At 40.5% G+C, this 17,952-nt stretch overlaps 1 protein-coding gene across 2 annotated transcripts in view; it reads right to left on the bottom strand.

Moving 5' to 3' along the window:
- LOC115072894 (uncharacterized) overlaps positions 1-14,693 on the bottom strand; it is a 72,269-nt gene extending 57,576 nt beyond the window's left edge. The window contains exons 1-2 of one of the 2 annotated variants that reach the window (NM_001371082.1): positions 14,199-14,649; positions 8,063-8,159 (exon numbers count right to left, since the gene is read on the bottom strand). In NM_001371082.1, the coding sequence (NP_001358011.1) occupies positions 8,063-8,159; positions 14,199-14,437 (336 nt within the window). In that variant the 5' untranslated portion in view covers positions 14,438-14,649. Of the gene's footprint in view, positions 1-8,062; positions 8,160-8,696; positions 10,806-14,198 lie in introns of those variants that run through there. The other variant, XM_035960755.1, reaches the window with a different exon arrangement.
- Between the last annotated feature and the right edge of the window lie 3,259 nt (positions 14,694-17,952).

The raw sequence follows: 17,952 nt of genomic DNA, 5'->3' as shown, positions 1-17,952 counted from the left end.
GAAGGAGTTGAAATAGACTCCAAGCCAGGTGGCTAACTCCAACGTGGATGTAGGCAAGAATTTCAGGCTTGACCGAACCACGAGATAAATCCATGTGCCTCTTGTCTCTGCTTTCTCTGTTTTGTTCTTTGTATTGCTTGAGTTGATTTGCACATCTTTATTTATCTTTGGTATAAGTTGTTCTTGAAGTACATGATCATTTTTTAGACAAAGACTGATATTCTGATGTGATCTATTCGAGTCAACTTCATTCAGTCGTGATCTACTCGAGTCAACTTCATTCAGCTGAGATCCAGACTTTGAGTAGTGTAAGAAGTTCTAAGTTTTTAGTGTTAATTTTTATTCGCCATTCACCCCCTCTAGGCGACATCCAGATCTGTGTTCTTGAGCAAAGGGAACTTTCAGTTTCACATCTAGATAGGTTACTCTATTTCATAGGTTTTGATTAGGTGAAAAATAGAGGCCTTAGGTTAAGAAGTAGAATTTTTAATTGCCTAATTCACCCTCCCCTCTTAGGTGTCATAGTCCCTTCAATTAGTATGAGAGCTGATTTGCTCAATTTGAACATTTGGTTTCACCGTGTTGAGTCGACACTATTTATAGTGGTTGGAACATATTCCTCTATGCCTCCACACTTTGACATCAGTAACTTCCAATATTATAGTGCTAGAATTTATTGCTACATATAAACAGTTGATCTAGGTGTTTGGCAAGTCAATTGTGATGGGATGAAACCCTTAAAGAATCCTATAAACCAACAGTGAGTGATGAAAAACATCATCTTAATGCTAGGCTAAGAATTGCTTGTTTGATCTTCTAGCATGGAAATATTTAACCAAGTCTTTATATTACAAAAGCTAATGAAATTTGGTTAAAGTTACATGAGCTCCATGATAACACAAGATATGTCCGTGAGCAAAAATATTATCTATCTAAATAGAGTTATGATTCATTTCAAATGAAAGAAAATAAGCTTGCTAAAGCCATATATTCTCATTTAAATCTAATAAAAAATGAGCTTAACTCTATTATCTTAATGAAGTTAGGTTATGCGAACACTATGAGGAAGATAATCTTTGTGCTATCTTATAACAATTATGCAAGCATCACCACTATCCTTCGCAACATGGAGAACTTGAGTGAAATGACTCTAGGACTTGTCATTGACAAGATTGTGGTATTTGAAATGCCACGAAAGATGGGTCAAGAAGAATCCACTTCATAAAGCAAAGGCATAACTCTCATATGCGAAGAGCGCAAGAAAATGAAGGGCAACATGCAAGTTGAAACCTCAAGCTCCTCAAGTGAAGATAAAGATGATGCTTGTGATGATGAAGATCAAGCATACACCTTATCATCAGAAGTTGATGAAGGTACAACCAAAATAGTTAGGAAGGCTATGAGGTTGATCCATAAGTTGAACCTCATGGGTGTGCCCATCCAAGTTGAAGACATTCTATTCAACATTGATAGAAAAGAACAAAGAACAAAAGGACGCTATAAATGTGACAAGAAGGGGCACTTTGAAGAGGATTGTCAAAACAAGCCCACATCCAAGGACAAGAAAAGAGGTGCAAGGCTAAGGCTCATACAACAGTTAAGACTTGGGATGAATCATCTAGTGAAGATGATTCCCAATACAAGAGACACAACCACAAGCATTCATCGTCATGTTCTTTTCATAAGTGCCTTATGGCACGATGTTACACTAATGACTCATCCTATAATGAGAGTAAGAATAGTGTTGATGAAAACTCACCTCTAATCAAGAACTTACATATGCCATCAAATTATTTAGAGAAGTTTGCACAAAGCAAAAACATCAATTTAAAGTGATATAATCAAAGTTAGTTAGCTCATAAAAGGTTTATCAAAATTTGCTTGAACAATATAAAACATTTGCAAATCTTAAAGTTGAGCTAACTAATAAAATTGATCAACTAGAAGCTAGTGCAAGCCCACATACCAATGAACAACTAATTAAGAAAAATGATAACCTAAAAGCAAAGTTAGCTAGCTCTTAAGAAGCTTATGGAAGTTTGCTTAATAAAATGGAAATACCTAGCAAACATAATGATGAGCTAACTAACAAGCTAGAAGCTATCATGTAGCACCCCTGAAGTACCTAAAATTGAAACAACTAAATTTATAAAAGGACACCTCTACTTTTTGCATTGATTTGATTGATACAAACTCACCCCCTTACAAACAAGTTTGTGATAAGAATGCGTTTGTAGAAACATGATTAAAGAAGATTGCAAGGGAAAATGAGCTACTCAAGCAAGAAGTGGCTTGCCTCACTAAGGACTTGACCAAGGTAAACTGCAAGACAAAGCTAACCCAACCTCATCAAGATAACACCATCAATGGAGTGATGAAGCTTAATGAGAGAGAAACCGTGGCTTATTTAATGTACCACAAGGAAGGCCACAAAGTCCTATAGTGCGAGGTGAATAATAGGAGAGAAAAGAAAAACAAGCAAGCAAGCAAGCTCTTAAACACCTACACCAACAAGGTTCATAAGAAAGTCACTACACCATATTTGTTAAAAGAAGAAAAATGACAAGGTGCTGACATCAAGATGAACAAGGAAGCCAACACAGGGGGGGACCAATGGGTTCAAATACCAAAGTAAATTATTTCAATCATGAAAAGCACCAAGAAGGTCTGTATCTCAAAAGGGAAATGAGAAGTACAATGGAATTCGAGGAATTTGAAGAGTTGGTAAAGGAAGGATCCATATCATGGGATGAATCATATTGAATCATGTCCTTGCCAAGTGGACTACTAAATACCATGAGCCCAAATTCCCCTTCCCATGTTATGGGTAATAATAATTAAATTCTTGCAATTTTAATCAACATCTAGTTTCTTTTATGTCTAGATTTGCATTTGCATGTTTAATACCTTGTTATGCATACACTAGATGAAATCATATGTGGTAAGATTGCTTTGTTTCACTCTAACTCTTGGAGCAAACCTACATGCTTATTTATAATAGATTTATCTGATATGTGCCAAAGTCCCAATTGTAGATGCATTATCATAATATCACCACAACTGATGTTCACATTCATGTGACATTACCTTTCAAGTGGTGTTTTGACCTTAAAAATCTAAGTGTGTGTTTCCTATAAGTATTCCATATTTGTATGCACATTTTTAGGGAGGAGGGTAATCTATAAGAAATCTTTGAGACTAACATCTTTTCTAGTTTATCATGTATGATAGTCTCATTTAAAAGAAAATGGAGTCCCCAAAGTGAAGCATGGATGATCACTTTCATGTGGTATTTCATATCCTTTGTGGTATGACATATCATACAAATTGGTATCAAGTCCAATTGTATTTTTACATGTTGTATCCTTAAACTAATGTCATTATGTTGTCTTTCAATTGACATATTCTACATACTTTCTCTATGCATTATATAGATTAAACTCCCTTTGTTCTTAAAATTCCAGTTATGCATATACTATTCCATTCACCATATGCATGCATACACTTAGAGTGAGCTTATCTATGTAATATGAGAGTCATGATTCATGATCAATTTCATGAAACATATAAAGGACCACAAAAATTGACCCTCCCCTATGCTACCAATGTCTTTCTTTTCGGTGTTTGTTTCCAAACGGAGAGAATTTGAAAAATTAATTCAATCCATAATAAATACCAAAATCACAAAATAAAAAATTTCAACTTTTCAAGTGGTATTGAATGGGGGGTTTTATTTTGGGATATGGTACAAGAAAGAGAGGAAGTGGATTGTGGAGTTAGGGAGAGGCTAAAATCCATAATATCGTATAGGGTGACATCTATACAAGGTCAAGGGCAAGTAAAGTATTCAAAGTTCCTTCCAAATGATATTCTTTAGTATCATATGATCTTTCTCTTATATTGCATCCTAGCAAATAGATAATGCATTTTTATTTTTTATATAATATTTAATTAATTTGGTCATGTTGTCATCAAGCACAAAAAAAGGAGGAGATTGTAAGAAAAATGGACCCTATGGGCTATTACGTTTGGACTTTGGTGTGTGATGAACAACACAACCATTTGGACTAATGTAGTTTACTAGTATACAAGTATAGTACAAATGGATGCAATGTGGACTATAACTTAGATAAAGTGATGGTTTGAATGATCAACAACTCTATCAAGCCATTAGAAGCCATGTTGAATACATGTAAGACATTATAGTGACCCCCATTCAAACACCACACATATCTAGTGCCACCCTAGAAAAGCATCTAATGGTCATTTTTCAACGGTCGAATTGTTAGAGGTATGGTCTGGTGTCTAGTGCTATCACTGATATGTCTGATGCATATGTAGATTGCAACAACTTTTGGTAGCGATTGTTTTTGGGCTTGGGGCAATTAAATACCACCCCAATCTGCTATTTGAGGAGGGTGTGAGCTTAGAAACATATAAAAGGAGTTGGTGCTCCATTCTAATACTGTCCCCTTGCAAAGAGCTTAATGATACACATGGCGATTAATGTAGGTGCATTGTGAAGTGCTCAGGATAGTTAGACCACTGTTCATGCGCTTGCTCTAGGTTTAGGCCTAGTGTTTACTAATGTTTATATACCTCTTACCACTTGGTGCTTGTGCTCACCATTATTGTACTCGGAGGGATTGTAGTCTTACAAGACCACACCAACCGTGTTTGTAGTGTGTCCGCCACCATGTATCAGAGGGAACAAGGCTGTGATGGTTTGACTAGAAGCTCGATAGTGAAGATGACAAGGAGCAGTTCGAGAGGGGTCATCTTGGAGCCCTAGTTGATCGTGAGGGAGACTTAAAGGCTATCCACGGAGTTACCTGATTAGGAGCTTGGCTTTGGTGTGGCATCCTTACGAGGGCCTCCAATAACCACCTTCTCTAGTACTGTCTATGCACACCACATGTTGGATAGAATGTCTCAATGGAGTTCTCTTCTAATTCTTCACTATTCTCTCTTGGCTTGACTCCAAATTGCTTTTAGAAAATTTTAGGCTACGATAGTTGTCCTTTTGGGTTCCTATAGGTAGCTTAACTCTCATTCCATTTCCCATCTAAAGTGCTTGCTTATTTTAGGACCTCTTATCTCTAGAATATAATGCTTATTTACTCTCGTTCAACTCTATTGTGTAGTGTGCTAGTCAGTGATAGTGTTTGAGAGCAGCAAGTCACTGAACTCAAGGCCAAACCTTTAGTAAAAGTTAAGGCCCAGCCTCACAATGTTGAGAGGCAATTGTAAGTGACATTGGGATTTTGAGTCAGCTATCAGAAAAGTTGAGTTAGTTTTCTTGAGATATTCAGTATGGCTCTCACCAAGAATGTTGGTGGTGGCCCAGGAGACAACAACCATGACTAACAGTCACCTCGTCCTCTACCTAAGAGAATTGCAAGGCAATTTAGATGGAGAGATCCCATAAGAGAAAGCTCAGTGATAGAGAGGCCTATAGGGCCCTTGAGGTAGCATAGGCAAATGAGGTATCTAAGATAGAAGGTAGGAGTGGATCCATTTGTTTGATCGATGTCACATAGGAGTAGTCTTAGACGGTGCATGCTGAGTAGGCATAGTCGACCACTATCCATCGGTCCTCTCGAGCTAAAGTACCTCTTACACCATGAACTAAGGCACCAAGATGAGGAAGATGTATACCACCACATCACCCAAGGACAGTAGTCCAAACCACCTTCTAGTTGTTGATTTGGATTTTGAGGACTGCTAGCGCCCCAAGGGTACATGAGTTGAGGTTTGTGCTGCTAGAGTTGTGGTTCCTTGTAGAGTGGTTCCCTACGCTTCATATGGATTATATAAAGTGTTGCATGAGGACTTTCATACAATAATTACATGCAACAAGAGCACCCTCAGTCCACACATGGTCTATCCGCTAGAGGACATAGTGGCTACTAGAGAAGAGTAGATCTGTCCCCACCTCATTTACCCTTTCAAGCTAGTAGACCTTTTGAGATGGTCTGGTCTCTATGTTGAGGCTTGGTCAGAGAGTTTTATGTTTCACTATGAATAGAACCTAACCATGAGTACTTTTAGTTCACCTTCAGAGGCAGGCCTCACAGGCTCCACGCGAGTGCAGTGCAAGAGCCTCTTGGGTTCAGTGGGTCCACCACCAGACTTCACACCTTGTGCTACGATACTATGGACCCACCCAGATGCCCTAGCGATGGAGATTCTCAAGGTACATCTTAGGTGGCAGTTCAATTAGAAAACTCTGAAAATGATTGTTATCCTAGATGAATGGAGTAACATTAGAGATATTTTTTAAAACGAATGAGAGGAGATATATAATTTAAAGAAGGATTGACAATAGATTTTGACATACGAGAAAATACAGTGGCAAAGAAGAGGTAGGGAAAAGTGGCCGCTTGAAGGGGATTCAAACACTAGTTATTTCCATAAATGTGCCAATGGGAGGAATATGAAGATGCATATTGTAATGTAAGAAGTTGAAGATTAACTTGTGGTAGAGCTCCAAGGCTTAAAGGAATACAACGCAAACTATTACAAGCAACTGTTTGGAAAAGCAAATGTCACAAATATTCATCTTAACCCTGACCTTTGGCCAATTAGCCATTAAATTGGCTTCAGCGAGAATGAATTCCTTAACATACCTTTTACTCTAGAGGAATGAGGTATTACTATGAAATAAATGAAAAATAACACTTCTCCTAAATCTAATGGTTTCATTATAGAATTCTTTAACATCCCATTTGGTTGTAGATATTGAAGTCTAGAATTGAGAATTGGAACCAAGATTCTTGAATTTTGTTGTTTGGTTGTCTAATGAATCCAGAGTTGGAATTAAAGCTCAAATCCTAAGTACTGGACTATAACTAGAAGTTGCCTCTCACAATTCAGAGCCTAGACCCTCTGTTTTGGCTAGATTTACAAATCCAGTTCACATCCAAACAACATATTTATATTTCAACCCATTTCCGATACTAGGCATATTTGATATTAGATCTAATTCAATTATAACATCTTCAATATCTACATACAAATAGACCTTAAGACTTTTTGGCCTTTAATCACATAGGATATTAAAGAGATGTTAGATAAACTTCATGAAGGGCAATTGGAATTACGGAGACTAAACTATGGGGTAATCATCCCGATTCCCAAGGTTATACCATAAAAAACTATCAAACAATTCAAACCAATATATCTCCTCAATGTCATCTATAAAATCATTACAAGACATTGACAATGAGACTAATTGTTGTAGTTGGAAAAGTGATAAGCCCTTTCCAAATAGCTTGTATTTCTAAGAGGAACGTTCTAGAGGCGATTGTCATAGTGCAGGATGTCCTTCATGAGTTAAGATCCAATTATACTTAAACTAGATTTGAGAAGGCTTATGATAAGGTTAGCTAGACATTTCTAGAAAAGGTGTTGCATAGTAAGGGTTTTTCTATTACTTGGACTCAATGGATTAATAAAGGGGAAACAAAGGGTGCTATGAACCTTGTTCGTCGATAGTTAAGGCGGTTGCTTCAACATGTGGATAGGGTGCATCGACACCTGGTTTCTGTAGTGATGGACTATATGAATCAGCCCTAAAAAGTATTAGGTGTTTGTAAAATCATGAGTATGTAGTAGTTAAGCCTTAAAATTACACATGTATATTTGCGAAAAAAGAAGATACTTTTAACTTGCAACTGTATATTAGCTTGGAAGATAACCCCTAGGTCTAGAAAATAATATACTAATATCTTTTTGGAACAAATTATGCCTCATGGGTCCTATCTCCGCCATGACACCAAGAGATTTTATGTTATATATGTAGAATAATTTTCTGAATACCACTGTAATTTTATCTAGTACCTTATCATCATAAATATTCTAATCCATTATATACCACTTGGTTGCGATTTCTTATCCTTCCATGCATACGACGGTGCCGTAGAAGGAACTATATATAGTCAATTAAATTAACCGTTCCAGAGAATTGCTCACGTGAGTGAAAAAAAGAGAACTTATACAACTATGGGCTTTATGTATACGAGAGTAAATTGATATAGTATCAACTATTTATATGCTTAACCTGTGTATTATAGTTGTCCCTCGAGTCTCGCGCCTCGATATTGAGATCAATGTCTGTGTTGGCAAGGTCCCAGTAACGACAAAATGTTTTCTCAATGCTGCAAGAAAGAGTGTAAGGAAAACAGGATGTTAATTAGTTTTATTAACTCAAATAGGAAAAACAGGTATGCATGTACATTGGATATTGAGATCAGTTGCCGGTAGGCTGTCCCAGGTAAAAAAAAGTATTTTTTTGCTAGGTTGCATTTAAAAACTAATTTTTGGAGATGGTCCAACTCTAAAATTAGTTAATTTCTAGGGACGTGTAAGTAAAGATAGCTGAAGCAAACGCCTCTATAAACCATCTACAGCCATCTCTAAAAAGATCAGGTGTAGTAGTGTAACTTTATGAAAAATATTATTAATATTTAATTACTAAAAAGTTAATGTTATTTATTTAGTATCATACATAAATATTCCTATCTTGTACTTGCAAAAACGAAAAATTGCATTACTTTAATTTTTTCTCATCCACCACCACTTATCCATCTAGATTAGGGACGGACCAGAATAAAATGAAAGTATAGGGACACATTTTTAAAGACGAGCACTGAAGTGTTAGAGTGAGGATATCCAAGATAAATTGAGCAAGTAAAAATCTAAACTCTGAAAAGTTTGATGAAAAGGTGCACAGATCCTCGATGGGATCGTGTTCTATTTATAGCTCAATCAAGTTTACATCAGAGTACAACAGATCGTGATAAGATCGCGGGGAGCGTGCACTAGTGACGCCTGAATACTCGGTCACCGTGACCACGTCCTTAACAGAACGAGACACAGTCACTGCATGCCGAACCTTACGCCCTAAGCCAGCCACGTACACAGGGTGTAAAACACATTTTCTATCAGTCCCCCTCAATCACAACAGAGTACCTATGTTGAGATTGCTGCAATTCTTGACAAATGGTGCCTTTGACAGAGGTTTAGTCATGACATCTGCTAACTGATCTTTAGAGGAAATGATCCTGACCTCCATTGCCTTCCTAGCAACTTGTTCTCTGACAAAGTGAAAATCAACTTCGACATGTTTTGTTCTGCCATTGAAGGTGGGATTTGCAGTCAGGTAGGTTGCTCCAACGTTATCACACCACATCCTTGGTGGCCTATGCAAATAAATTCCCAACTCCTTCAGTAGTGCTTGGATCCAAATCAGCTCGGCTGTTGCATTGGCTATTGCCTTGTACTCAGCCTCGGTGCTCGACCTGGACACAGTGGCTTGCTTCCTTGAGCTCCATGCCACTAGATTATCACCCAAGAAGATGGCAAAACCACTAGTTGATTTCCTGTCATCTGGGCAGCCAGCCCAGTCTGCATCAGAGAAGCTTGACAACATGACTGAAGGTGTCTTCTGAATTTGTAGTCCATAGTCTATTGTTCCTTTCACAAATCGAAGTATTCTTTTGACAGCTGTCCAATGCACATCAGTTGGACTTTGTAGGTATTGACTCACCTTGTTGACTGCAAATGATAAGTCAGGTCGAGTGAGTGTCAGGTATTGGAGTCCACCAACTGTACTCCTATATCTGAAATGCTCTTTCTCATTCAGTGTTGTTCCTTGATTCTTGGACAGCTTGTCAGTTGCAGACATTGGGGTTGAAATTGCTTTGCATTTCTCCATATTTGCCTTCTTCAGGAGATCAAGTGCATAACCTTTTTGAGACAACAGAATTCCTTCTCTTGTTTTCTTCACTTCAATTCCTAGGAAGTACTCAAGATTTCCTAGATCCTTCACAGCAAAATCATCTGCTAGATTCTTGATGAGCTTATCTGTGGCTGAATCATTTGAGCTGACTATGATTATGTCATCCACATATATAAGCATATAAATTGACAATCCATTCTGCTTGAACACAAATAGTGAAGCATCTGCTACTGAAGCCTGAAAACCCAATTCTTGTAGCTTCCTGGTTAGCCTTGAGTGCCAGGCTCTTGGGGCCTGTTTCAACCCATAAAGTGCCTTCTTCAACTTGCAGATATAATTTGGCTTGTTTGGATCAATATACCCTGGGGGTTGCCTCATATAGACTTCTTCTTCAAGGAGTCCATGGAGAAAAGCATTTTGGATGTCAATCTGTCTCATACTCCATCCCTGGCTGACAGCTAATGATAGAATAATTCTGATGGTGGTCGGCTTAACAACTGGACAAAAAGTGTCAAAGTAGTCAATGCCATACCTCTGTTTGAAGCCTTTTGCCACTAATCTGGCCTTCAATCTTTCCACTGAACTATCAGCTTTTCTTTTAACCTTAAACACCCATTTGCTGTCAATCAGATTGACTCCTGCTCTTGGAGGAACCAGTTCCCATGTCTGATTTCTTTGCAATGCTGAATATTCTTCATCCATAGCTTGCTTCCAGCCTGGATCCTTTAGTGCTTGCTGCAGATCATATGGTTCACTGACTGAATTCTGGACTGAGGCAATCAATGCAGTTGTTGTCGGATTTTCTTCAGTGACCACAAATCCTCTGCCTTGCTGAGCATACCTGACTGTACCATCAGTGAGTTTCTTGGTTTTGACAATGTTGTCTTTTAATCTTGTTCTCATGTGATGCTGAACCTCTTGCTCTTGTTGATTTCTCTCAACTTCACCCTGAATCTGCTCAGGTTCTGGAGTTTCTTGCTGCAGTGAGCCTGAATGTGCTTCAGACTCTGATTCTTGCCCCTCTTCTTCAGATTGATTAAGAATGCCACCTGCCAAAGGATTGCTATCATGGGAAACATCATTAGTAGCATTAGGAACAGAGTGCCTAACCCCAACATTAGCATTATCAGCTACTGGTCCAAACAGGCCCTGCATAAGAGAGTTTTCAGTGTACTGAATGTTTTTGGACAGAACAGGTAGCATGATAGGATGGTGTGATGTTTGGGGATATTTTGTGGATTCTGATGATTTTCTAGCAAAGGGGAAGATCTGCTCATCAAACACCACATCTCTAGAGATGTAGACTCTCCCTGTAGACTGATCAAAACACTTATAACCCTTGTGAGCAGAGCTATAACCAATGAAAGTGCATTGTTTTGTTCTGAAGTTGAGTTTTTTGGTGTTATAGGGACGTAGGTTGGGCCAACAAGCACAACCAAAAACTCTGAGCTGAGTGTAATCAGGATTTGTGCCAAACAGTTTATGAATGGGAGTGTCATGGTTAATGGTTTTGCTAGGCATTCTATTTATTAGGTAGCAGGCAGTATTGAAGGCTTCATCCCAGAATCTGAGAGGAAGATGAGCCTGAGCAAGGAGAGCTAAACCTGTTTCTACCAAGTGTCTATGTTTTCTTTCAGCTAGACCATTTTGTTGATGTGTATGAGGGCAAGAAATTCTGTGGCTTATGCCAGTGGCTTGGAAATATCTGTGCAACCTTTGATACTCTCCCCCCCAATCAGATTGGACAGCCCTTATTTTAGTGTTTAGCATTCTCTCAGCATGTTGTTGAAATTGCATAAACACTTTCTCAACATCAGCTTTATTTTTCAGAAAATAAATCCACACATATCTGCTAAAGTCATCAATGAAAGAAACATAGTACTTTGAATTATTTACTGATGAAAGTGCAGGGCCCCAAACATCAGTATGAACAAGCTCAAGAGGTACAGTGGAGACATGTGAAGAACTGCTAAAAGGAAGCTGATGGGATTTTCCTAGTTGACATGCATTACATATCAAGGAAGGTAAAACCTCTGTGTTTACAGCAATATTATTGTTCTGCAAAATTCTAAGAGTAACTGGAAGGGCAGGATGTCCAAGTCTTTGATGCCATAGATCAGGAGAAGTCTTGGCTGCTAGCAAGGCTTGACAATTATTTGGTAGAGTGTATAAGCCATTCCTACATTTGCCTCTGAGAAGAAGATGCTTCGTGGCTTGATCCTTGACAAGGAAAAAATTAGGGTGAAGTTCAACATAAGCATTGTTATCAATAGCTAATTTCCTGACAGAGATTAGATGTTTATTTATTTTGGGAGCATATAAGACATGATCCAGATACAGAGGCCTACTTAAACCAGGAACTGAAGAATGACCAATGTGAGATATAGACAAACCTGCTCCATTTGCCACTTGAATCTTGTCTCCTCCAGTGTAGCGCTCCCTGGTGGTAAGCCTCTCTAAATCACTTGTAATGTGGTCAGTTGCCCCACTGTCCATGTACCAGTTAGGATCAACTGCATACTCATGTGTTGCTGCTGCAGCCTGCTTGACAGTGCTTTCTGCCTGATAGGCTTGATCAAATCGATGCCAGCACTGAAGTGCATTGTGGTTCCCTTTTCCACAGATCTGGCAAGTGCCACTGGAACTGCTGTTGTTGCTCGGTGGCCTTGCTGGTGGTCTGTTGTTGCCTCGCGCAGGCTGGCTGCGTCCAACGCGCCCACGCCCTCCACGGCCATTCCGGCCAAATGCTCCTCCACCACGGCTTGGTACCCTGTTGGCATTGTTAACAGAGGATATCTGACCAACAACAGTATGGTATTCTTGCCTGGTCTCAAAGCTGAGAAGGTGAGCGTAGACGTCGCTGATGGTGTAGGTGTCCGGCCTTGTAGTGATGCTGGTGACGAGGGAGTCGTAGTCGGCGGGAAGCCCACGAAGGAGGTATGAGATGAACTCTTCATCTTCAAGCCGCTTGCCAACAGCGGCCAGAGTGTCAGCAAGCCTTTTTACCTTTCTGAAGTATTCTGCGGCAGTGAGATCGCCCTTCTGTATGGTGGCGAGCTGCATTCGGATCTGCATGATCCGGGCGCGAGAACTTGACGCGTACATCCTCTCCAGAGTGCTCCATGCGCCGCGGGCAGTAGTGGCATCAACCACTGTGGCCAGGACCTCCTCGGAAAGGGATGAGTTGATGACGCTCAGGACGAGCTGATCCTGGTGGTACCAGCTCGTGAACTCGGGGTTGATGGCGATCGTCCGTCCGCCGGAGCCTTCTGCAGGGTCGACGGCGACAGTCTGCCTTGGCGCCGGGAGCGATCCATCGATGTGGCCGCTCAAGCCTTGGCTCCGCAGATATGGGAGGACTTGTGCCACCCAGAGAAGGTAGTTCTCATGGTTGAGCTTCATACTCACCATCTGGCTGAACGCCGGCGTCGGCATCGAGCTGAACGCGGCGGCGACGCCATCGACGGTGGACGTGGTGGACATGGCGATTTTCTCGGTGTCTAGATCGTGGCTCTGGTACCATGAAAAGTTTGATGAAAAGGTGCACAGATCCTCGATGGGATCGTGTTCTATTTATAGCTCAATCAAGTTTACATCAGAGTACAACAGATCGTGATAAGATCGCGGGGAGCGTGCACTAGTGACGCCTGAATACTCGGTCACCGTGACCACGTCCTTAACAGAACGAGACACAGTCACTGCATGCCGAACCTTACGCCCTAAGCCAGCCACGTACACAGGGTGTAAAACACATTTTCTATCAAACTCTAATTGCAGTAGTAGAGAAATGAACAGAGGACTAAGCCCTGTAGTGTAAATTAGTAAATTAAAATAATTTACACCATAATCTACTTCGATACACATGGATTATGGTGAATATACCCAAAGTTAGGATAACCCACGCTAAGCATTGATAAATGCAAAGTCCGATTTCAATTGGGTCACGCCTTTCATGTCTCATATACCGGACTCATGATCCGTATTCATACGAGTTAGAATAATTTATTTACATCGATATGAAGTCCTGTTTCTATACTATTTAGAGTCTGTTACAATGCATGGGACACTTTTGCTAGTTAATATTTATATCTATATATATGCCTCTAAATAGATGTATAAAACCTTAATCTCGTACTTGTTCATATATACTAGTCTATATATGGATCCACCAAATGAGCACGTGCTTGTTGACGGTCTAAAACTGCTCGCCTCGGTGCAGCTGCTGCGGCTGCGGTGTGTTCTTGCAGTGGCAGCCACAGCAAGTAGTAAACTACTGCTCCCGCACGGCTCTCGACGAAAATCCAGTTTATCCATATCGATCGAGTCAAAAGCTACTCCAGTAGGAGTAGGGCGGTCGTCAACGCAATAAATCTAAAATTTAATGCGAGGAAGAAGAAGAAGCAAAAGCAGCAGAAAGCACCAGCTCAACCATGCATACGATGGAGAGTAGCTTCACCTGGTGCCTAGGGAGGCGTAGTGATAGAGGCGGCCGGCGGGGGAGAAGACGACCATCGCGACCTCGGCGTCGCACAGCACGGAGAGCTCGTGGGCCTTCTTGAACAGCCCGCTCCGGCGCTTGGAGAAGCGCACCTGCCGGCTCGTCCGGTCCTGGATCCGCCGCAGCTCCAGCCGGCCGCGCTTCCTCTTCTCCTGCGGAGGCGCCACCTGCTTCCTTCTCGCCGCCTCCGCATCCATTTTTCCCAGGACGCGAAACAGCACCACCGACCAAGAGCGGAAGAGCCTCACGACGAGCTCGACCGATTGCGTAGTCACTAACTCCGCTGCTGTGTGGCAGCGGACGGCAGGCGGGTCGTAACCATAAGAGGATCGGAACAAATTCTCGGTGAGAAGAGAGATAGAGAGAGATAGAGAGAGGCGATGGAAGTTGTGGCCCCTGGAGGATCTGATGGCACAGCACCTACTGGTGCGCTTGAGAGGGTGGGTATACCATGGCTTGGCTCCCCGCCTCACTGCTCGACCAACAGGTAAAGGCTATAATATCCCTCCCGGGCCGGCTGTCAGTGACCACTCCCCCGTCGAGATGACGATTGCTTACGTCAGGACGCGTTTCGCTACCCCATTGGTCCATGGTGGCCGGCTACTGTAGGCACAGATGGAAAGTGGAGACTACAGTTAATGGAGATATGACCAACAGCTTATTCTCATCCTCCCAGCCCCCCAAAAAAAGCTTATTCTAACGGATAACCCAAGCGGCCAAGCCTAAAGCTTCGACCGATGATATCGTTTTCTCACGCGCGATAATAATTATGTTACCCTACTGGGCAGCTGCCTACAACAAAAGCGCATCTCAAATAATTCTTATATAATTCCTTCAAATCATCTTGTTCGATTGCATTTAATTCATACCATCTTCTACTGCTTATACAATATTTTGTCTCTATAAATTACAGTTGTAACAGTCTAAATAGCTGATTTTAATTTGAAGCGAACAAGGAAACGTTCAACCAAAAATTCCTCTCTAAATATTTTTCTTCTCTCTAACAGTTACTCTATCACAAATAATATATAAGATGGACGGTATGGCATCTCAAAATTGAGAGGGAAAGAAAATAGTTTAGGATACCAATAAATATAAGATGTCGACCATAAATAAACCTTAAGTTTAAGGTTAGGGGATGAATAGGAAACTCTTGGAGATGCTCTAATACTCTTTTCATCATAAAAAAATATGTCTAGATTCTTTAGAAATATTTTCATAAACTTAGACTTATTAGATGTTATAGCTATCTTTTATTAGGGCTAAAGATAACAATTAAATGTAAAAGAGTTAAATGCATGCGTTGACGAGAGCCTAACATAAGGATATACTAAGTTCTCGGGTTAATGACGCAATAGTCCAGCTACACCCCCATTTGAGATAGTTGGAAGCTCAGGCTATACCCATTGGGTATGTTTGTGGCACCCTCTGGCAGAAAATGGATGTCTTGGTGGCTTGTAGATGGATCTCACGTAAGGGGATCTTAAATGGAAGAAGCGTGAGCCTAGCAAGGCAAAGTCGTTATCGCTCGGGACTCGAGGGATCAACCAAGACACAAGGATTCCCGCTATTTGTTAACAAGGCAAAGTAGTTAGGCTTGGGACTCGTGAGCCTAACAGACCCATCTTAAGGAAGCCTAACATGGTAAGGAATCCATAATAAAGCTCACCCAGAAAAGTGCCACTGTGGCATACAACACCTGGTGGGTAGCATCAGGTTACAGCAGAGGCATCAAGAAGTGGTTGACTTTTTGCTAGCCCCAGCTACAAGATAAAGGAGTGGGATGGCATCAAGATGACAAAGATTGGAGCCCAAGGTGAGAAACCCTAGGTAGATAACCACCCAATTTGTATTGTATGCCCTCCTCAGAGTATAAGGGGAGACATAGACTCATATAGAAGGGATCGATCAATCGAATCGCCTAAGCTTGTGATGATCATACAAAGACTTGTAGATTAGATTATCTCACAAAGAACCCTAAATCAACATAGCGCTACTCCCCTCACCTCTTACTCTATTTCTCGATTATAAGAACTCTCATTCGAACATTCCTAACATGAAGAACACCAAACTACCAGACATAGAGCTTAGAGGCCTAAACCAGGATAAATCTCTCATTTCCTTAAGTTTGTTTTGATTTCTTAAGCCACCAGACATCCATACATTGACCTCTCAAGGAATAACATAATGTCTATCATGGTTACAAACCCATGATAGCTTACACGCCAGGTAGGGGAGCGTGTTGTGTGATTGCTACTCATCAATGAATGGAGCCACCAACCTTGCCACTAGAGCCAAAGCATCACCCTCGAAGGTGACATACACATCTCCACCAAGACCACCTTTGTTGATAGTGCCTTTGTCCCTAGCCAGGGTCTCATGCTTGGGAGTTTTGACTACATCATCAATCAAAGTGGAGATCTCCACCTCTTCGAGAACACATCATAAGAGGACAATGAGTCCTCATCATCGTCCCACCAGAAGGCCTCTTGCTCATTGATTTGAAGGTGTTGCCCTATAGATCTGCCTTGATTTGGGTCTGAACTCCGCCGCATAGGAGCATTTCCAAATGTCCTACAACTAGTGTTAGGATCTAGATGGCTAGAGGGAGTTAATAACCTATAAAAAGGATTCTACAAATTGACAAATATTACAAGAGCCAAGTTGATTAGCATAAAATATGGCGCGTTTTTGTATACTTGCTTCATCTCTAGTTTACTATATGCAAACCACCTAATAATTCTAATAGCTTAGTCTTTAATATATATTGAATGAAGTGAGCTATTAGCAAGAGATATCAAATAACAATTATCAAGCATAATCTACTCAAAGATAGTTGAGCAATAAATGTACAACAACTGTATATAAGTATTCATCGTAATAGTTAGGAGTGCAAACCACACATGGCAATAAATGACATAAGATATATCCCTAAGGTTCAGTTGTTTGCCAATAACCAATGTTGTCATTGTGGCGAGTCCAAACTAGGTGGTTCATGTAGTAATTGGCATCACATGTCAAGCCCACAATGAGGCCACTTTAAGAACCACAATAAAGAAGCACTCCAACAAGCTATAATTTCAATATAGTTTCTTTTCATGAATGTCCATGGGGAATGAATGCAAGCACCCCTCACAATAATGAAGTTAGCGACAATCTTTAATAGTCACACTCAATGATCTTTCACTACCTCCAAGTAGTATAGGTGGCGGCAACCACCAAGAATAACAATAGTCTCGCATCTCAATATGATCACTAGTAAAACTAGATGCAACAACTCAATGCAAATCAACAGAGATCACTCCTAATGTCACTTTAGATGAATCAATATCACTAGAGATGAGTTAGAGATGGTTTCCTAGACTCACTTGGGTATTTATCAGGTTAAGATGCCAAGCTTACTACCCCAAGGACAAACAAGACCTATTATAAGGTCCTAATAGGTAACTAACGATTGGTCTTTTACTTTGCAGAAAATGGGGTCGTCGTACCAACATGTTAGTCCAATAACTCCAAAGCTTACCACATGTACTAGACGTTTGAAAGTTATCCTTGCTACCCTAACAGTCATAATAGAGTATAGTACAACTATCACAATGCGATAACCATTGGGCCATTGCTGGCTGTAGCATCCCAAAAATTCAAATCTTGAAATTTTCTCAAACTCGCTCCAAATTCAAAATGAATTTCAAATTTCATTTCAAAATGTTTG

This window comes from Zea mays, chromosome 1 (assembly GCF_902167145.1).
Source record: "Zea mays cultivar B73 chromosome 1, Zm-B73-REFERENCE-NAM-5.0, whole genome shotgun sequence".
Taxonomy (NCBI): Eukaryota; Viridiplantae; Streptophyta; class Magnoliopsida; order Poales; family Poaceae; genus Zea; species Zea mays.
This window is presented reverse-complemented; position numbering and strand designations above follow the sequence as displayed.